The sequence below is a fragment of the Microtus pennsylvanicus genome, chromosome 10 (genome assembly GCF_037038515.1).
Source record: "Microtus pennsylvanicus isolate mMicPen1 chromosome 10, mMicPen1.hap1, whole genome shotgun sequence".
In the NCBI taxonomy this organism is placed as follows: domain Eukaryota; kingdom Metazoa; phylum Chordata; class Mammalia; order Rodentia; family Cricetidae; genus Microtus; species Microtus pennsylvanicus.
In genome coordinates, this window is record NC_134588.1 from 109,095,276 (window position 1) to 109,117,483 (window position 22,208).

Here is a 22,208-nt window from a genome sequence, read left to right on the forward strand (position 1 = left end):
GGGTGACACTGGACACCTAATGTGGGGGTGACAATGGACACCTAATGTGGGGGTGACACTGGACACCTAATGTAGGATGACAATGGACACCTAATGTAAGGGTGACACTGGACACCTAATGTGGGGGTGACAATGGACACCTAATGTGAGGGTGACAATGGACACCTAATGTGAGGGTGACACTGGACACCTAATGTGAGGGTGACAATGGACACCTAATGTGAGGGTGACAATGGACACCTAATGTGAGGTGACACTGGACACCTAATGTGGGGGTGACACTGGACACCTAATGTGAGGGTGACAATGGACACCTAATGTGGGGGTGACACTGGACGCCTAATGAGGGGTGACACTGGACACCTAATGTGGGGGTGACACTGGACACCTAATGTGAGGGTGACAATGGACACCTAATGTGGGGGTGACACTGGACACCTAATGTGAGGGTGACAATGGACACCTAATGTGAGGGTGACAATGGACACCTAATGTGGGGGTGACAATGGACACCTAATGTGGGGGTGACACTGGACACCTAATGTGGGGGTGACACTGGACACCTAATGTGAGGGTGACACTGGACACCTAATGTGAGGGTGACACTGGACACCTAATGTGAGGGTGACACTGGACACCTAATGTGGGGGTGACAATGGACACCTAATGTGACGGTGACAATGGACACCTAATGTGAGGGTGACAATGGACACCTTATGTGAGGGTGACAATGGACACCTAATGTGAGGGTGACAATGGACACCTAATGTGGGGGTGACACTGGACACCTAATGTGGGGGTGACACTGGACACCTAATGTGAGGGTGATACTGGACACCTAATGTGAGGGTGACAATGGACACCTAATGTGAGGGTGACAATGGACACCTAATGTGGGGGTGACACTGGACACCTAATGTGGGGGTGACAATGGACACCTAATGTGAGGGGTGACACAGGACACCTAATGTGGGGATGACACTGGACACCTAATGTGAGGGTGACAATGGACACCTAATGTGAGGGTGACAATGGACACCTAATGTGGGGATGACAATGGACACCTAATGTGAGGGTGACAATGGACACCTAATGTGAGGGTGACAATGGACACCTAATGTGGGGGTGACACTGGACACCTAATGTGGGGGTGACAATGGACACCTAATGTGGGGGTGACAATGGACACCTAATGTGAGGGGTGACACTGGACACCTAATGTGAGGGTGACACTGGACACCTAATGTAGGGGTGACACTGGACACCTAATGTGAGGGTGACAATGGACACCTAATGTGAGGGTGACAATGGACACCTAATGTGAGGGTGACAATGGACACCTAATGTGGGGTGACACTGGACACCTAATGTGGGGTGACAATGGACACCTAATGTGGGGTGACACTGGACACCTAATGTGGGGGTGACACTGGACACCTAATGTGAGGGGTGACACAGCACACCTAACGTGGGGGTGAAACTGGACGCCTAATGTGAGGGTGACACTGGACACCTAATGTGGGGGTGACACTGGACACCTAATGTGAGGGTGACAATGGACACCTAATGTGAGGGTGACAATGGACACCTAATGTGAGGGTGACACTGGACACCTAATGTGGGGGTGACACTGGACACCTAATGTGAGGGTGACAATGGACGCCTAATGTGGGGGTGACAAAGGACACCAAATGTGAGGGTGACACTGGACACCTAATGTTGGGGTGACAATGAACATCTAATGTGAGGGGTGACAATGGACACCTAATGTGAGGGTGACACTGGACACCTAATGTGACGGTGACAATGGACACCTAATGTGGGGGTGACCCAGGACACCTAACGTTGGGGTGACACTGGACACCTAATGAGGGGTGACACTGGACACCTAATGTGAGGGGTGACAATGGACACCTAATGTGGGGGTGACACTGGACACCTAATGTGGGGGTGAAACTGGACGCCTAATGAGGGGTGACACTGGACACCTAATGTGAGGGTGACAATGGACACCTAATGTGGGGGTGACACTGGACACCTAATGTGAGGGTGACACTGGACACCTAATGTGAGGGTGACACTGGACACCTAATGTGAGGGTGACACTGGACACCTAATGTGGGGGTGACAATGGACACCTAATGTGAGGGTGACACTGGACACCTAATGTGAGGGTGACACTGGACACCTAATGTGGGGGTGACAATGGACACCTAATGTGAGGGTGACACTGGACACCTAATGTGAGGGTGACACTGGACACCTAATGTGAGGGTGACACTGGACACCTAATGTGAGGGTGACAATGGACACCTTATGTGAGGGTGACAATGGACACCTAATGTGAGGGTGACACTGGACACCTAATGTGAGGGTGACAATGGACACCTAATGTGGGGGTGACACAGGACACCTAACGTGGGGGTGACACTGGACTCCTAATGTGAGGGGTGACACTGGACTCCTAATGTGAGGGGTGACACTGGACTCCTAATGTGAGGGGTGACACTGGACACCTAACGTGGGGGTGACACTGGACACCTAATGTGAGGGGTGACAATGGACACCTAATGATGAAGAAGGAAGCAAAATTAACAAAATTTAAGTGCAAGGGTGACTATTCTTTCAATAACCCATGACGAGGGCTAGGGCTGAATGTAGCATCGGTGTCTGCTTCATGAATGTGAGGGCCTAGGTTTACTAGTTCCCAGCAGCAGGAAATCACCTTAAACACTGAGCAAAAAGAAACAGCCAATCCCTCAGGCTTCTCTGATTACATAAGTCAAAAAGCCTGAAACAATAGCAAAACTTCATAAAGGAAAAAAAAATAGCATTATAAGAAGGGAAAATTCTTGTATTGATTTAGATTATAGATCATCTATCTACTTAAATGTCAAATTAATGAACTTAAGGCTACAATGGTGTATTTTGAAAAAAAACACAAGCACATTAAAATGGTTGCTTATGAGTAGGAGAAAGAAAAAGGTTTTAATAATCAATTACAACATATCAAAAACTGGAAATGAAGATCAATTTATTACACCAGGCAGGAGGCAGTGGCAGAGGCAGGAAGATCTCTGTGAGTTCAGGGCTTAGTCCACATGATGTCAACTTCCAGGCAAGCTAGGACTACATAGTGAAATTCAGTATAAAAAAAACAAAAATCATCACTTGTGACTTAAGTCCAAAAGAAAAACAAAACAATATCTTGGACTTAAAGTTAAACCTTAACTCAAATTATCCATCTGATCTCTTACATTAATTGGGTAGAAAACCCACGGGCCTGGTCTGGCCACCACCGATGCCAATAGCTCAGCAAGAACTCCCTCAGTGCTGCAGAGACAGATGGCTCAGTAGCTGAGAGCCCAGGCTGCTCTTCCAGAGAACACAGGTTTGACTCCCAGCACCCACAGGGTGGCTTGCAACTGCCTGAAACATCCATTTCAGGGGATGCAACGCCCTCTTCTGGCCTCCAAGGGTACCAAACACCCATCCACATAATAATACAAATAAAACTTTTAAAAAGAACACCAGCACTCACAATGTGGGTTCCCTTTCTCCCTGACCGGGGAATTTAACCACCTGGCCAGCTGCTTCTGGGAAAATCAGGGCAGAGTTTCCCATACTCTACTACTCAATTCTCCAACTCTCAGAAAACAGAAATTTGGTCAAACAGTATCAATTTTCATTTACTTGGGGCTGCTCCAGCTGAACTTTCTGTGATGATACAAGGACATACACCTACCCCACTCTCAACACGACAGCCACAGACTGTGGCTGACAGGCACGTGGCTGACAGGCCTGTGGCCGACACGCACATGTTGACAGGCCTGTGGCTGAAAAGCACTTCAACCATAGAAATTTTAACTTTATTTCATTTAAACTGACTTAAATTTAACTGAAAGTAGCTTCATGCAGGTAATAATTGCCATATCCAACAAGACAGACTTAGACTGAAAGGCTTAAACAGGCAAACACCAGCTCCCAGTACTTCCCACACATAATCTTTCCACATAAATGTGATTAATATTTCATGGGATTAAATGATATAGGTTCCCCTACTAGTTTTTCTTATATTTTTTAAATTAGCCAATATGTCAAAGTCATGAATAATCAACCCACCAAAAATTGTCAATACAGAATTACTCACAGGAAAGTTTTTCAAATATATCTTACATTTGATAACTTACATCTTTCTAAAAAATTGAGATATTCCCTGAATTTGTACATATACTGAAGCATCTTATTCAAATCATCTTTCCTAACTCATGCAAATGATAGCTTGTGACAGAAGTTGTTTCTTAGTCTGGTGTCTATACTACACGGTCACATCTGGGAACTTCTAGACTTTTCAGGAGTACTGCTCAAAGAAATCAAATACATTCCAGGACAGGAACCAAAAAAGCTACGGAGAAACCCTGTCTCGAAAATCAAAAAAAATAAATAAAGAAATCAAGAAATCAAATACATTAGCTACCTCCCCCTGATATCCAGAGCATGCAAAGCATCTTATCAAAAGCCAATACGATATGACTGCTACACACTGGGCTACAATGGTGAGGCCGCTTCAGAACCACGGCCCAGTGGGCACAGTGGCTCGTGGCCGGAGGAGGGCTTTGAGGGAAGAAGCGAACATTTCCCAACTTATTTCCAAGTCTCAGAGAACGCAATGTGACAAGCAGCAGGCTGGGCAGTATTTGTCCTGGACCCTTCCAGTGAAACTGGCCCTCACTGGACACAGTAGCATCCTAGGGACTGCCGGGAACACGGCCCAGTGATTCAAGTCTACAAGTCTTCCCAGCAGAAGCAGCTCGTGGCTGTTACAGGAAAGACAGAAAGTCAACGCTGAAGGACTCATAACCAAATGAAGGCCTTCACTTCACTCCCGCCATTACAAAAGACACTACAACTACGTTTCACCCTCCAAACGGTTCCCAATAAAGGGAGAAAGACATATAGACAGAAATCAGAAAAGTAAATGGAAAGCTATTTGTGGGGCACTTGCCTGGCGTGCAGGAGTCCCGAGGCCGTGCACAGGGGAGAAAAGCGGCAACTGTGGAGTCTTAGTCTCGTTCCCCACAGCTTAACAAAGCTCAGAGAGGTCAGAGCAAGTACACAGGGCCCCCTTCCTGATTCTCCTTCCTCTTCTGGGCTTTTGCTTCCCTCTCCTCTTCCTCCTCCCACTCAGCAGGTGAACACTGAGCCTCAGTCCTGGACCCAGCTTTGAGCCCCTCTTCATTGTTGGTAGAGGCTATACCTGTGCTGACTCAGCTCGAGCCCTCTGCCAAGGAGGGAAGACACCTGACTGTGTGTGTATTTGCAAAGCATTCTGTAGATGATCTATGATTCCTTCCACAGTCTTCAAGTGAGGCTAGAGTGAGTTACTGCGCACTCAGCTTTTCAGACAACAAAATAAATAAGTTCACGGTAGTCACCTTCAGGTTTGAACTTAGAAGCTCGACTGATCCTCTCTGTGGTATTCTCAGCAATAACTCTCCTCTGTCCACAAAGCCCTGTCACCATCAGGTTTTATTATTACATTTATTCATCCATCACACCCTAGTGCCTACTGTGCTGCCAAGCCCTGGGGACGAGGGAGCACACATGGTGTATCTCCTATGCCACCTGCATAAAAATGCTGTCACTTCCCAGGTCCATGGCCAAGATCAATCACTGCCATCCCCGTAAGGATTCTGTACCTATATTACCCTCCTGTACCCTGGAGCTGGAGAGACCTCAACAGTTAAGAACACTTGCTTCTCTTGTTTGTACAGGACCCAACCAACTTCAGTTCCCAGCACACACATCAAGTGATTATAACCACTTATAACTCCAGCTCCAGGAGAGACATCCTCTTCTGACCTCCAAGAAGAAGAGCAGGAAAAGGAGCAGGAAGTGAGCAGGAAGATGAGCAGGAAGTGAGCAGGAAGATGGGCAGGAAGTGAGCAGGAAGATGGGCAGGAAGTGAGCAGGAAGATGGGCAGGAAGATGGGCAGGAAGTGAGCAGGAAGATGGGCAGGAAGAGAAGCAGGAAGTGAGCAGGAAGATGAGCAGAAAGTGAGCAGGAAGATGGGCAGGAAGTGAGCAGGAAGATGGGCGGAAAGTGAGCAGGAAGATGGGCAGGAAGTGAGCAGGAAGATGGGCAGGAAGTGAGCAGGAAGATGGGCAGGAAGTGAGCAGGAAGATGGGCAGGAAGTGAGCAGGAAGATGGGCAGAAAGTGAGCAGGAAGATGGGCAAGAAGATGAGCAGAAAGTGAGCAGGAAGATGGGCAGGAAGTGAGCAGGAAGATGGGCAGGAAGTGAGCAGGAAGATGGGCAAGAAGATGAGCAGAAAGTGAGCAGGAAGATGGGCAGGAAGTGAGCAGGAAGATGGGCAGGAAGTGAGCAGGAAGATGGGCAGGAAGTGAGCAGGAAGATGAGCAGGAGTGAGCAGGAAGATGAGCAGGAAGTGAGCAGGAAGATGGGCAGGAAGATGGGCAAGAAGATGAGCAGAAAGTGAGCAGGAAGATGGGCAGGAAGTGAGCAGGAAGATGGGCAGGAAGTGAGCAGGAAGATGAGCAGGAAGATGAGCAGGAGTGAGCAGGAAGATGAGCAGGAAGTGAGCAGGAAGATGGGCAGGAAGTGAGCAGGAAGATGAGCAGGAGTGAGCAGGAAGATGGGCAGGAAGTGAGCAGGAAGATGGGCAGGAAGTGAGCAGGAAGATGGGCAGGAAGTGAGCAGGAAGTGAGCAGGAAGATGGGCAGGAAGTGAGCAGAAAGATGGGCAGGAAGATGAGCAGGAAGTGAGCAGGAAGATGGGCAGGAAGTGAGCAGGAAGGAGCTCTGAACTAAAAACAAAGGGATTGAACAATGGCTCCAGTCCTGACCATAAACTGGTTAAAGTTGGGGATAGGGTGAGGCTGAGTTTTCTGCCAAAACTAAACCAAACAAAGGACCATCTAAAATTATCCTAAGTCCACCAAGACACTTACCAGTGTCTATGAGGACAGAAACTGGAAGTATAACTCCCTATCCATTGCCTGTCAGCTTGAGGAACTCCTCTAGACTTCTAGGGACCTTAACCTAAGCAACTAGGATGTGTGGCTTTGATGCAGAAAGAACTTCGAAACTAATCAGTTTATGAGTAGAGCTGGAGTTTAATAGGCATATTTTATTATAGACTCTAAAAGAAAGAGAAATCCTCAGAAGGAGAGACCGGCACACCCAGGAGCACCGCGTGGGCTTCTCAGAGAGTCACAGAAAGTAAAGGTGTGGCCCCTCGAGGAGACCACAGTTCCTTGTTTTCACTACAGTCACCCATGGATTTTGACAGGACCTGAAGTTGCTATCTTTACAGGTGCCCTGACACCAAAAGAACTTGCTTGGTGAAACAGCTGCTAAGTAAAGACCTAGCTTACAGGGACACAAAAGGGTGGGTTATCTCACCGTAAACCGTGATAACATTTGAGATTCTTGAGCAAAGTTTAGGTCAAGGAATGAGGCTCTGCCAGGGTTATACACACCCAAGCCTTAAGCCTGGACCACTGTTATGCGGAACTTAACCTCTGTCAACTGTCCTAGAATTCTGGCTTCTTAGCTGGCCAGAGATTTCAGTCAGACTCATGTAAGACAGTCTTTCGCCTTCCTGCTTCGTCCAGGCTTATCCTGACACAATGGCCATACTCTACAGTGTGGCCAACCTCAGGCCATAATGGTCAACAGAGCACACCACCAGTCAGAGTGCTAACCCTATTTTACCTACTTCTTTTTTTTTTTTTTGTTTTTTCGAGACCAGGCTGGCCTCGAACTCCCAGAGATCTGCCTGCCTCTGCCTCCCAAGTGCTGGAATTAAAGGAGTGCGCCACCACCGCCCGGCTTACCTATTTCTTAATAAATACTATAACATTCCTTAAAAGTCAAGTCACGAGTACTTTTAGGGTGGCTGGATGCTTGGCTTGGGTGTGAGGTGTCCCCATAAACTCCTATGTTTGAGCACTGGGCCCCTAGGTGGTGCTGTGATTTGGGAAGGCTGTGGAACCCGAAACAAGCTAGCGGAGGCACAGCAGCAGGGTCAGGGCAGCAGGGTCAGGGCAGCAGGGTCAGGCCTTCAAGATTATGCTTGCACCTGCTTCTAGGCAAGTTGGTTCCTGTCTACAGAGTTGCAAAGGAACTCTACCTCATTCCTACAGCACCCCAGAGCAGGCTTGCCACGGCTTCCCTGCCAGTGAGCACGGCTTCCCTGCCACAGTGAGCACAGTTTCCTTGCCACAGTGAGCCAGGCAAGCTTTCTTCCCCTAGGTTGTTCCTGTCAGCTGTTTTGTCAGGACAATGAGAGAACTAGCTAACACACCCTGCGTGAGTGAGGAGCGGAGATGAGGTAAAGCCTCAACACCATGTGTACACACTACAAACACGTACATGTGCACACACACTGTTTCAACTAATTATCATCCTAACATTTAAAATGACCTCTCAGGCATATATGAAGGAGTTCCCTTTTCTTGATTAAGCAGCTACTATAAAGTAAAACTATAAAAATTATTCAACTCTCACTACTGTATTTCCTAAGCCATCAGAAACCAGTCACAGAAGGATCATCAGTCTTAAGATCTAACTCTGCTGTGCACACACACATACACACACGTGTGTGTGTGTTGTGTGTGTGTGTGTGTGTGTGTGTGTGTGTGTGTGTGTGTGTAAGACTAAAGGAGAGGCAACAACACAGTGTAAGATCTCCTGAGCACAGGGCCCATCCCCTGTCCTGGGTGTGTATGATCCCACAGCAGTCTGAGCAGAGAAAATCTGTAGCCCTGAGCTCTCCAAGGCAGCAGAACTGGACTGGGTAATACCCCATTTCTTTGAGGTCGAGGTCATCCAGCAGCCAGGAAATGAGACCATGGCCCTGTTAGACCTCAGTCATGTGGCCTCGGCTCTGCAGCTTGATATAGGTAGACACAATAACTTGGCCAATGAGAACCCTGGGACTTTCCAAAGGCAACCTTCACATAAAGCCTAAAGCCTAGACCAGGAAGACCACGTGAAGGGACTGATTCCAAGGACTCTTTGACAACTCAGACGAGCAAGAGGATACATACACTGCTAAGGTCACCGCTGTCTGCAGACACTGCACAGCAGGCTCCACAGGAAAGGGGCCCAGAGAGCTGACTTGGCTGGGCACTGAGCAACCCACTGTACCCAAGTCCTGTCACGGCTCCTGCACCATTAGGACTCAGCTAAGAAGCTAAAGGAACAAAGTACTATGTTAAATGTAACATGAAATGCAAAGTAAAGATAATAAAACATGACAGAGAGGGCCATGTCCTTTTCAACTTTTCACAGACATAAATCTTGAACAGTGGTGCAGGGATGGCAGGCTACACAAAAGGAATGCTGTGTGACTGAGCGTGACTCCCTGCGGTGACCCAGTACACCAAATGGCACGTTCATCAATATAACACATGCAACCTTGGCCTTCAGACATTAACTTGCAGGAAACCCATAATTTCATATAGATATATTGCCATCTTTAAACTGCACCTCGCACACACAAAACCGTGACTCTGGCAGGATGATTAAGCACTTCAAAGCATTCGGCTCATATATATAATTGTCTTCTTACCAAATTCAACCTCCAGTTTGCCGTAGCACCTGCATCTCAGCTCCTCGATCCCTAGCACCCTGCAGACATGCAGGTGGCACAGGCTGGCAAGGAGATGTGGACCAGCTATCACCTGCCAACCCAGTAGTCTGGCCCCCAGAGGCAGCAGCTGCACATAACATCACCAGACACTTACATTGTCTAGTTCTCTGACCAGTGAGCTCCCAGATAAGACAGACACATCAAGGGGACAAATTCCAGGCTTCCCACTTTCTGGTGAGTTTTCAGGAAAGGTTCAAAGCACTATGGACTGGATGTCTCTGTCCCCCTAAAACTCCTATGCTGACACTTTAATCCTCGGATCACAACATCTAGATAGAAGGCCTCTGGGAAGTAATTAGGAACTAGCATCCTCACAAGAAGAATATAAATGATCCTCAGTCATGAATCCAAGAAGAAGGCAGCCATCTCAAACTAAGACACTGAACCGCTGCAACTTGACCATGGGCTATCCAGCATCCAAAACTATGATTTAAATGTTGCTTAAGCCACACAGCCAATAGTGTCTTGTTACAAAACCCGGTGAATACAAATTGACTAAGACAGGAATTGGAGGGTCGTGAGATTGCTCAGTAGATAAAGGCGTTGCCAAACTTGACAACCTAAGTTCAAATCCTGAGACTCACATGGTAGAAGGAGAGAACCAACTCCTGCAAGTTGCCTTCTGACCTCCACGCTAACACACACAATAAATAAGTGTAACCAAAGACAGGAATAGCGGTCTTCTACACTATTAAAAATAATTCCAACTCTCGAGAGCCTAACAATAACACACAAACGGTAAATACTCAGATGTTCACCCAGGTTGTTTCTCTCCTATCAGACTTTACCAGTTCCAGCACCAACTACAGCAAACTAGTTCCCAGTCAAGGTTCAAAGAAAATAAAAATTCAGGAGCTGGGGAGATGGCTCAGAGGTTAAGAGCACTGGCTACTCTTTCAGGGGACCCAAGTTCAATTCTCAGCACCCACATGGCAGCTCACAACTGTCTGCAACTCCAGTTCCAGGAGATCCAACCCCCTCACACAAACATAAATGCAAGCAAAACACCAATGTACATGAAAGAAAAGAAAACTTCTGAACGTTAAGAAAATTTCTAGCTTAAAACAAACCTGAGTATCTGAGATATCAATAAACAAATTTCTAAAGATCCACTTACTAAAATGTTGACATATAAGAGTTTTAGACCAAATAGTATTAATAGTGCAAAGGGAAGGGTAGAATAAAACCAGACCCTGAACTGAACAGAAGAATTTGAGAGCCATAGTTTTCAAACATTTAAGTGTTCGTCATTGACAACACACAGGAAGGTCTATGTGGGACACGCCAACAGCTAAGGAAATATTCTATATGGGCTTCAGCAGCAGCCTGCAGTGCTCGTCACCAGCCTAACTGCATTCAAATGCAAACTCCATCCCTGTTTACTAGGGACACTGAACAAGTAACTTCTCTAAGCCTCAACTCCCCCATCAGAAATGTGAAGAAAACAGAGGTACTCACTTGCTGGGCACTTTTTATTTGTTTGTTTATATCAAATGCCTAATTCACAGTAAGCATCATCCAAGTATCTACTGTCATCATTCAATAAACATTAGCCACATGAAATGAGAATAGACGTAGGCTCAGCTTGAAATTCCAGATTATGTCTGAGATTGAAAACCTCGCTGGGCAGCACTGGCACACGCCTTTAATATTAGTACTCAGAAGGTAGAGGCAGGCAGATCTCCGTGAGTTCGAGGCCAGCCTGGTCTACAGAGAGTATTCTAGGACAACCAAGGCTATACAATGAAACCCTGTCTTGAAAAACCAAAAAGAGAGAGAGAAAGAGAGACTGAAAGCCTCAAAGCACTGCCCAAACTAAAGAGCTGAACAAGCAGGGATGCTCACATGGGGATGTTTACATGGGGATGCGCACATGGGGATGTTTACACGGGGATGTTCCAGAAGACTCGTTATTTTTAACTCATCAATTCTTCTAAAATTGATCTCTGTTCTCAACGTTAATCCTATATCAAAAAATCTAAGTAGACTAAAAATCCAAAAAAAAATCTAAGTAGGCATTTTTGAAGAATTTTGGCAAGCTGCTTTTCAATTTCATATAAAACTGCAAGCAATCTAAATAACAAAAATACAAATTTTGAAAGAAAGTACTTACATGACCTGTTTTCAAGATTTAGTACAAAGACATAGTAAAAAATAATAAATTTTAAATGTATGTGATAGCAAGAGAAAAAAAAAAACACATACCAACAGTGCACACGAGTGTTCACAGGATCTGCATCCCAAACAGCCCCAAACTGAAGGAACCCAAATGTCCGTCAATAGGCAAACAGATAAAAATACTGCAACCACACAGTGATGGAGGAAGGTCATCTGTCTATGTGTTATTCTCATTGGTTAATAAAGAAACTGCCTTGGCTTTTTGATAGGGCAGGATTTAGATAGGTGGAGTAGACAGAACAGAATGCTGGGAGAAAGAAAGCATAGTTGGACAGACACCATGGAGCCAGCCGCCAGGTCAGACATGCTGAATCTTTCCCAGTAAGCCACCACTTTGTGGTGCTACAAAGATTATTAGAAATGGGTTAATCAAGATGTGAGAGTTAGCCCATAACAGGCTAGAAATAATGGGCCACGCGGTGTTTAAAAGAATACAGTTTCCGTGTTATTATTTCCGGAGCTAAGCTAGCCGTTTGGGAGCGCGGGCAGGACTAAAAGCAGGCCTGCTCACCTCCTCACTACAACACAGTAGGCACTGCTCGGAACCAGCTAAGCAGCCACACAGTGGGCATTGATCAGAACCAGCTAAGCAACCACACAGTGGGCATTGATCAGAACCAGCTAAGCGGTCCTTCAGATACGAGCCTACATAAGGTCAAAAAAGCTTCCGACCACTATGTATGACTGCTCTGGAAACTTCTGTAATTCTTACGTTCTAGTAAAATACTTCTAGTTACTCTGAAAACAAAAACTAAAAAGAAGTAATAGGGGCATCTGTTGCTTTGCCTCTAAATAACTACGAAGTTATCGTAAGCCTGCCAGGTTCTAGAAAATTAAAAATAGAAAGAGAAAGGTACTAAAGAGATTGAATATAAAAGAAAGAGTTCCTTTGTTGTCCAAAATGGAATGATTCTAATTCACTCCTGATGATCAAAAACTGTTCCTCAAGCTCTGAATCGGGAGCAGCGAGCCGGCGGAAGCTCGTCTAACTTGTATCCTGAGGCTTTCTCAGGGGAGCACTATTACCTGATTAGCTCTCCTGAGGAAAGTTGTTTTTCTTCTTACGTTCCAAAAAACCAATAAACATTTTACTTGATTCCTAATGTTAGGCATAATTGTTTTTTAAATGCACCTCCATGTTGATCCTTAATTTAAAAAACAAAATCCGAACACATACAAAACCCAGGCTGTGGGACCACTGAGAAGGCTCAGAGAATAAGCCCAGGCTCACCCTCCAGAGCCCAAGTGGTGATGGGACAAGCAAGTCCCACAAGCTACTCTCTGACCTCCACATGCATGTCAGCGGCCACACTCACACAGACACATGCACACACACAAACAAATAATGTTAAAGACAAAACAAAAACCTCGGGCTGTGGGCATAGCTCAGTGGCACAGGTTCTCACTTCTGTGAGACCCCAGGTTTGATCCCCAGTTCTAAAAACAACCACAAAAAAAAAAACTGCTAACACTGTAAAAAGCACAGTCTGGAACGTAAGCAGTAAATGAGGACACTTATAGAGAGAAAAGAGTCAATGTCAACAGTCTTCAAGTTCAGTGAACACGGCAACAGGCAGTATGCGCAGCACGGGCGTGTGAGTGTTTCTAAGGCCATGTGCTACATCACCTAATTTATGATGGGATATTTTATGTCTGCCTGCAGGCCAGCAGGGAGCACCAGATCTCATTACAGGTGGCTGCGAGACACCATGTAGTTGCTGGGAATTGAACTCAGGACCTCTAGAAGAGCAGTCAGTGCTCTTAACCTCTGAGCCATCTCCCCAGCCCATATACTGAGATACTTTAAATCTGCATTTGACAGCCTTCTGTTTTGGAAAGTAATAATACAATTATCACACTCAGGGCTTTCATCATACTCCCAGGCCTTCATAGGCTCTGTCCCTTTCTTCCATCTCCATCATCCTCTCCTTTCATGACTCCTCCCACCCTGCCCCACCAGGGTCATAGCACTCTGTCTTCTAAGCACCACAGCTCTTTCCTAGGGCCTGCGGCACTACACACCTTCCTGTACTACTGTATCTAGTTAAGCACAACAAACTCCACTCTACCGTAAGTAGAAAAGGGAAACCCGAGCACTCCCTTGCATACCTTCTAGAGCCAAGTGCCTGGAACTGCACACCCCAATACACATGGTGCCCAGGATAAAGAGGAAAGCAATCTGAGCTGGAACGATGACTCGGTGGTAAGAGCACTCACTGCTTCTGCAGAGGACCAAGGTGCAAGTCCCAGCACCAACATGGTGGCTCACTATGATCTATACCTCCAGTTCCTGGAGATTCAATTACTTCTTACGGACTCTCTGTCTGCACTCAACACACATGTAGCAACATATTTATGTGCAGGCAAAACATTCATATGCATAAAATAAAAATACATAAAACATAAAAAGAAAAAAGAAGAGGGCAAACAGCCTGGGGCCAATGCAATGACCAGTGCTTTTGTTGAAATGAAACCACTTCCAGGGTGAGAAACCTACGGTCTGTCTAGTAAGAGGCAAAGGCCTGTAGGCCAACAGATGCAATGCTGGTGTTCTGATTCTATAAGCTTTGTATCAGGAAATCAAAGGTATCCGTGACTAAAAAGGCCTCAAGAATGACATAGGAAGGGCTGGAGAGATGGCTCAGAGGTTAAGAGCATTGCCTGCTCTTCCAAAGGTCCATAGTTCAATTCCCAGCAACCACATGGTGGCTCACAACCATCTGTAATGAGGTATGGTGCCCTCTTCTGGCCTGTAGGCATACAAGCAGACAGAATACTGTATACATAATAAATAAATAAATATTTTTAAAAAAAAAGAATGACATAGGAAAAAGCCCCTCATGTTGTTATATTTCTCAGAAAAACTACAGCTCACACCCACCCATACAACAATCTGACCTACAAAAAGGGAAGGCAAACTTCTTCCTATTCTTCATGAAGTTGGTCTTCTTGCTATCTTGACAGACTTGCTCAAGCCAGCATCTTACATCTGTCTGACTCTGCACCATTTCCAAATGCCACCAGCCACTTGCAAGTCCCAAGCTCAGCTTAGCCCAGTCTAGTCTCGGGTTCTCGGGAACCTCTTCCTGTATGCCTTCTAAACTGATACTGCGATGCTGCTCTCTTGTTACTCCTTCACCCACACCTGTCTTCCTCAAGAATCAACCCTAGCAACTGAGCTAATTCCTGACACTGTCTTCATCTTGGAGTTAGGCAGAACTGGTTCCACAGACCAAAGCGCTACTGCTTTGCCACAGAAACTTTAGCAAACTTCTAAACTTCCTTGAATCTGTTTCCTCATCATGAAGTTGAACATTACGCTGGGGGATGGGTACACAATGCCCAGCACACACCAGCATTGCACACATAAGTGCTCATTTCGTGTCATTAGTACTCTCCCTCGCTGCTGAGGGAAATGAGCAGGTTTCAAAATTCAAGCTAAGCAACAAAACTTAAGAAAATCAGTGCTAAATTTGGAACAGTGAACTGATGTAAACAACCTCAAAATTTTTAACAGTTATTTATTTGCAGGAGGTGGGGAGGGGACACCTTTGGCTGTCAGAGGACAGTCTGCAGGGGTCAGTTCCCGCCTTCCACCGTGTAGATCCCTGGAACTGAACACAGGTCTTCGGGCTTGACAGCAAGCACCTCTATCTACTGAGGACAGCCCAGTCTGCCCTCATGTCACTCAAGTCACAGGTAAGATCACTTAAGTACACATGCATCTCCTTCAGAAAAGGCTCAGAAAAACTCCAACAAAGGCGAGGTCCGAGACGGGTGAACTAATGGTGAATCCTTCGCCAGCAGCCTACCTGCCTCACAGCAAACCCGCCACTAAATGAGAACTGAAAAGCAGGCAGCGCTTCGGTTACATAAGCCAGACAAAACACCCACTAGCGTTTTTAACTGTGTGTTTTCTCTCTGGAACAAGCCAGCCCGCCCCTGCAAATTTCATTCTAAGAGAAAGTCCACGTGGGACAGAGACTAGGTCATCCATTTAAAGTCATCCGCCAGTATTCCACCCCAGAACGGAAAGCAGAGCCTGCCATCCCATATCTACCCACCACCCTCCTACCCCTCCACCCGCCCCCCATCACCACCACCCCTGTCTACCTGGAGTCCACTCTCCTGCCTGGGATCCCCATCATCTCCATCCTGGGGTCACTATCTTCTGCCTGGGGTCCCCATCATCTCCATCCTGGAGTCCTGACTCCTGCCGAGAGTTCTCAGCATCTCAATCCTGGAATCTCCATCTTCGAGTCCATTCTCCTGCCTGGGATCCCCATCATCTCCAACCTTGAGTCTCTTCTGCCTGGAGTCCCTGTCTCCTGTCTGGGGTTCCTAGTATCTCCATCCTAGGGTCCCGTCTCTGCCTGCAGTTCCTGTCTACTACCTAGCGCCTCCTGTCTGAGTCTCCATCCCCGCGAGTCCTCACTACCACCGGCCGCACCCAGCCGCAGTCCGAAGCCCGCGCCCCGCCCCGGTGTCCCTATCCAGGCACTCACCCGGGCGGTAACCTTATAGACTGTGTAGCCCCGGGGGTGTCGCTGGGGCTCGGTGACAGTGTAGAAGCGGGCCAGGTCGGCACTGTGACCCCAAGGAGAGGTCATCCTCCCTCCGCCCCTGACTCCGCCAGCTGGGGACCATCGGGACGCCCCAGCCACAGCGGACCCAAACTTGCACACAGCACCGCGGCGAGGGGGCGGTGGCTCCTGGGGCCTGCCGCGAGGATCTGCTTCCGGTTTCCCACATACACTTCCGGATCAGCCTCCTCCGCGTTCGGGAAAGTAGACGGGTAGGATTCTCTCCGAGCTCTGTGACCTCGGTTGCCCTGCGAGCGCCGGTCCCAGTCTCTGTGGACGCCCAAGGCGTCCCTACTAAATCTCCTCGTGCACTAGCTTGGATGTCTTCTAGAATTTGCGAGCTGGTGAGAGAGGTTGGAGCCTCCCGCCCTGTGCTCAAGCTTCAGTGGAGTACTGGGTGATGGAAGCAGAAGCTCCCAAGTCACGCATCTCCTTTCCTCCCCTGCTCAAGTTGCCTTCCCGTACCCACAGCAACATCTCAGCGCTCTGACAGATACGTCCCCTGTTTCTTCAGATGGAGCCTCTTGTCTGCAGCCTGTCTTTGCCAGACCAGGCTGCATGCACAGCGAGCCTCAACCACACATAAAGGTTCACCCTTGTGAACCAGGAGGACTCCTGCGTGTTTGAGACGAACATGAGTAAAATAGTGAGTTTCGAGTCAGCCTGAGCTAAATGAGGAGACCCTGTCTCAAAACAACAAAATCCGGGAAGCAGAGGCAGGCGGATCTCTGTGAGTTCGAGACCAGCCTGGTCTACAAGAGCTAGTTCCAGGACAGGCTCCAAAGCCACAGAGAAACCCTGTCTCGAAAAACTAAAAAAAAAAAAAAAAATCCACTCAGCCACAGGTTTCAGGGTAGTCTGATATACGTAGCAAGACTCTCAAAAGTTTGGCTGGTTGGTTGACTTTTCAAGACAGGGTTTCTCTGTGTAGCCTTATCTGTCCTGGAGTTCCCTCTATAGACCAGGCTGCCCTCGAACTCACAGAGATCCACCTGTCTCTGCCTCCTGAGTGCTGGGATGAAAGGTGTGTGCTGCCACCACTCTGCCACACCAAGTTTTTGTAACTGCTGAGTTATCTCTATACCTTCTTAAAACTGCTTGTCACTTATTCATTATCCCTGAACTCACCACCTACTCTGGGCCAGGTGTTATGCTAATTAAGCTTTGGAATTACAAAGGATCATCCTTCTCTATACAACATGTCATATGTAAACAAAATACATCGTTGCATCGTGATGAATATAACAGACACATACCCTGGAATCGTACAGAAGCACAGCTTTGGAATCCAGAGGGGTTGCCTAAGGCTTTCTGTCTAGGGAAACTGGCTGATGTAGGAAAGACAGATGGCAGCTGGCAAGAAAGGAGCAAAGAGCATCCTTTTGCCTTTTCCCCTCGCCTTTCCCCTTTCTTCGCATCAATTGCATGAATGCTGTGTCACCTATCTTTTCCTTTCTCCTGGTCAGTCTGGCCGATACTTCGAACATGCTCCAAATAAACTTTCTAATAACCCCATCATACCCAGGACTTTCAGCTTTAGACGTTTTTGCCAATTTTACATTTTCATAGCTCTTACCTAGTATATGAGTTCACATTACCTTTTTTTTTCTTTTATACTGAGATGACTCCCTTCCAGTCTTTTTTGATGTTGTCTCCTTCCAGGAGCCTTTAATGTTTTGTTTGTCGGGATTTTTGCCTCTGGTCTTTTGTCAGCTCTGGCAGACTCACGAATCTGCGTTTTCGTTCACATGTCTCTGGTAGGTCTCAGACTCTACCCTGAAAGCATTTCAGATCAAAGCCCAAGCTTTCCTTCACACCCTGTTCCTGTTTCCCAGGTAGCTTTACCTTCTACGTCTTATATTGCTCAGCTATTGGGAATCATCCTCAGGAATTTTCTTCATTGCCTCCAAGGTTGTTTGGTTTACCAAATGCTGCTAGTCAAAGTAGAACAGAAAAAGATATGCCAGGATTGGGGAGGTAACTCAGCTGTTAAGACCACTCACTACTTTTTTTTTTTTTTTTGGTTTTTCGAGACAGGGTTTCTCTGGTTTTGGAGCCTGTCCTGGAACTAGCTCTTGTAGACCAGGCTGGCCTCGAACTCACAGAGATCTGCCTGCCTCTGCCTCCCGAGTGCTGGGATTAAAGGCGTGCGCCACCACCGCCCGGCCCACTCACTACTTTTATAGAGGACCTAGGTTTGGTTACCATTTTTAACCTAAGGAAGACATTGTGAAGAGGATACATGACCGCAAGAGACATCCGCCTGCTCTGCCTCCCTAGTGTTGAGATTAAAGGCATGTGCCACCACACTTGGCTTGGGTATGAAGTTTTTAAAAAGTCTCTTCTTGCCCTTTTAGCACCATGGTGGTCAGCAGGAAAGGAGCAAGAAAGAAGGTAATTGAGCCATTTGTAAAGTGAGATTGGTGTGGTGTGGAAGCTCCAGCTGTGTCTAGCATTAAAAACATTAGAAAATATTAGTCACGAGGACTCAGGGAAGCAAAACTGCAGCGATGGTCTCCAGGGTCCTGGGTTTGGAGTAAAGAATGGCAACGTTGCATTTAGAAAATTCAGGCTAATTACTGAGGATGCGCAGGACAAAAACTGACTAACTTCAATGTCACGTATCCTATGTGGGACAAAATATGTGTCCCATGACAAGATGGCTCAATAAGTAAAAGTGTTTGCTACCAGCAGTGCTAGGGAGGCAGGGGCAGGTGGGTCATTGCGTAATGGCACTTGCCAGCAAGCCTGATTACCTCAGTTCAATCCCAGGGATATCATTCATAGATAGATAGATAGATAGATAGATAGATAGATAGATAGATAGATAGATAGATAGATAGATAGATAGATAAACAGGTTGGAGAGACAGCGCAGTGATCAGGTGGGGTTTGTTTCTCAGCACCCACATAGTGGCTCATGGCCATCTTTAACTCCAGTTCCAACAAATCTGACATCCTCTTCTGACCTCTGCATGTACAAGACATACATGATACACATACATACAAGCAAAACCTCACAGGTGAATCTAAAATTTTAAGTAATTTTAAAATAAAATAACTTCCTAGAGATATTTAGAAAACCCCACAGAAAAAAATAGAAGCACATGTTAAAGATAAAAAGTAACATAGTTTCAATGTTAACAAAAAGCAACTTGGTTTGAATGATAACAAAAGTAACATGGTTTTGGTTTCAACCATAATGAAAGGTAACATGGCTTCAAGGTATAAAGCACTGAGGTGTTCACACTTTTGTACCTAAAAATGGGTGTTGTAAAAAATAATGGGTGTTGTGCTAGTATGCAATAATTATTTTGAATTATTGATTAAAACAATTTTTTCCTGTTCTTTAAGGAAAAATCTCCCATATTCCAGCTACAGAATCATAGATATATATTTACAGCATTAATATGTAATTACAGGCTATAAAATTTCTTTTGTCTTTTTGTTCTTATAAAAAAGCTGGAGATGCATAATGTAAGGAAAAGCTGAAAGCTAACTACAAAAAAGAATTTAAGGTGTTGCTCAACTCAGCCTACCCAATGACACGTGTTCTGCACTTCGTTTTCCACCTCCAAATCCGAGAAGTATTTCCAGATAGCCTAACACCTCTTAGTAAAAAATAGCCCATGTTGTCATGGTGATGTAGTTCTCCCACCCAACTTTACAGTCTGGCCCAGCTCTGTTAGAGGTAAGGTCTCACTATATTGCTAGTTTGACCACAACTATCTATAAATCCCAGGCTGGCCCAGATTTGCAATCCTCCTGCCTCTAAGTGTGTGCCACTATGACCTCAAATTCACTAGCAGAAAATGACCTTGAACTCTTGACCCTCCTACTGCCACCTCCCAGACGCTGGAATTGCAGGTGTGTGCAAACACACCCCATTTAAAACTTGACCCTTGGGGCTGGAGAGATGGCTCAGAGGTTAAGAGCATTGCCTGCTCTTCCAAAGGTCCTGAGTTCAATTTCCGGCAACCACATGGTGGCTCACAACCATCTGTAATGAGGTCTGGTGCCCTCTTCTGGCTTGCAGACATACACACAGACAGAATATTGTATACATAACAAATAAATATTTAAAAAAAAAACTTGACCCTTCAGAGCTTCCCATTCACTATGTGGTTTAGAATAAGAAGTGTATATATTCGGCCCTTGTTCTTGTTTTCTAGTACACAGTATGATCTATGATAAGAAAGCTGAGCACGGTTGATTTTAGTACCTTTCTCTGGTACACAGGTGCTGAAACATGGCATCTCTTACATGCTAAATATCTTCTTTCTGTGATGACAGCTTGTCTGGAGGCTTGGGGTGGGAAGCCTAAGTAGCCTGGGAAAACAATCACGTGATTAGAGGGTTAGCAATTTTAGTCCACCCTTGAACCTCAGATAAGGTCAATGATGAAATCAATCATGTTTAAGGAAGTCTGCCTTCTGGAAAATATTCTCTCTCTCTCTCTCTCTCTCTCTCTCTCTCTCTCTCTCTCTCTCTTTTTTTTTTTTTTTTTTTTTTTTTTTTTTTTGGTTTTTCGAGACAGGGTTTCTCTGTGGTTTTGAAGCCTGTCCTGGAACTAGCTCTTGTAGACCAGGCTGGTCTCGAACTCACAAAGATCCGCCTGTCTCTGACTCCCAAGTGCTGGGATTAAAGGCCTGCGCCACCATCGCCCGGCTGGAAAATATTCTCTGAAGGTGAGGGCCTAGGCAAAGTCTAACCCCTCCTAAGGTCCCAAAAATAGACTTCCTTTTGATGCTACCAAAGCCCCCCACTCGGGGAACCAATGACCCCATTGAGAGTACTTACTATGGGGTTACTGACTACTGCATGAGATCCCTAAAGCAGCTACTGCAGGGATGAAAGCTTTCTAATCAAAGGCCACAGAAGTGCTGCTCCCCTCCCCCTCTCTCTGACATTCTCTAGCCTTGCCCTGAAGCAGAATTGCTGCCTCTCACCACACTTACTCTGGAAGTCAGCAGTCACAAGCCCAGCCTGCAAGGCTGAACAAAGACGGTGGGTGTTTGTCTCAGAGAATAGTAGTGTACAACAGCTCCATAAACAAAAACAAAACCCAAAGAAAAGGGAGGACTGGTTGAAGAGCTTCAGGACCGGTGCCTACAGGTAGGCCTTTAGAAGGGCATGTAGAAGCCAGTATTTCCATACTGAATAAGAAATTAATCTTCTTGGCTGGGCAGGGGTGGCGCACACCTTTAATCCCAGCACTCAGGAGACAGAGGCAGGTGGATCTCTGTGAGTTCAAGGCCACCCTGGACTACAAGAGTTAGTTCCAGGACAGCTAGGGCTGTGGCGGAGAAACCATGTCTCGAAAATCCAAAAAAAACCTCTTTCAAGCTGCCGGTGTTGATCTATGGACTGCAGCAGTACAATGGGCTGTGCTCTCGCAGGGATGGTGAGATGCTCTGGGGTGTATTGATACCTCCAATTTCATTCTCTTCTCAATGTTGGTCTTCATATCACCTCAAGGCTTAGACTTGTCAAGGAACAAGTCTCATGAGGGCAATAGTCTTGAAAGGAGACACTGTACAGAACTGGAAGGCAGAAAGAAAGATGTGTTCATTGTGATGCTTCTGTAGATGGCCGGATTGTTTCTCATAGGGAAATCCTGGGTCATCTGTCACTCCTAAGGAACTGCTGTTGTAAGCAGCTCATCAACAATTAAAGTTCATGAAGCCTTGTTAGGAATATGGAAAAGGAAGGAAGCCACAGGACTGCCCCTTCAGTCTGGGAAGATCTGAATGAGTCTGCACATGCAAAA

General features: G+C 46.3%; 1 protein-coding gene and 1 non-coding gene across 8 annotated transcripts in view; both read right to left on the reverse strand.

Annotated features, from left to right (window-relative positions):
- Positions 1-16,969, reverse strand: part of Rps6kc1 (ribosomal protein S6 kinase C1) — a 155,879-nt gene extending 138,910 nt beyond the window's left edge. Inside the window, exon 1 of one of the 7 annotated variants that reach the window (XM_075989456.1) lies at positions 16,362-16,969. In XM_075989456.1, coding sequence (XP_075845571.1) covers positions 16,362-16,466 — 105 coding nt within the window. In that variant the 5' untranslated portion in view covers positions 16,467-16,969. Of the gene's footprint in view, positions 1-15,969; positions 16,342-16,361 lie in introns of those variants that run through there. The other 6 variants (XM_075989458.1, XM_075989459.1, XM_075989457.1 and 3 more) reach the window with 6 other exon arrangements.
- Positions 9,023-9,156, reverse strand: LOC142859229 (small nucleolar RNA SNORA70). Its single transcript, XR_012912144.1, has one exon. It is a non-coding gene; the product is annotated as a small nucleolar RNA SNORA70 (small nucleolar RNA).
- Positions 16,970-22,208: the final 5,239 nt, after the last annotated feature.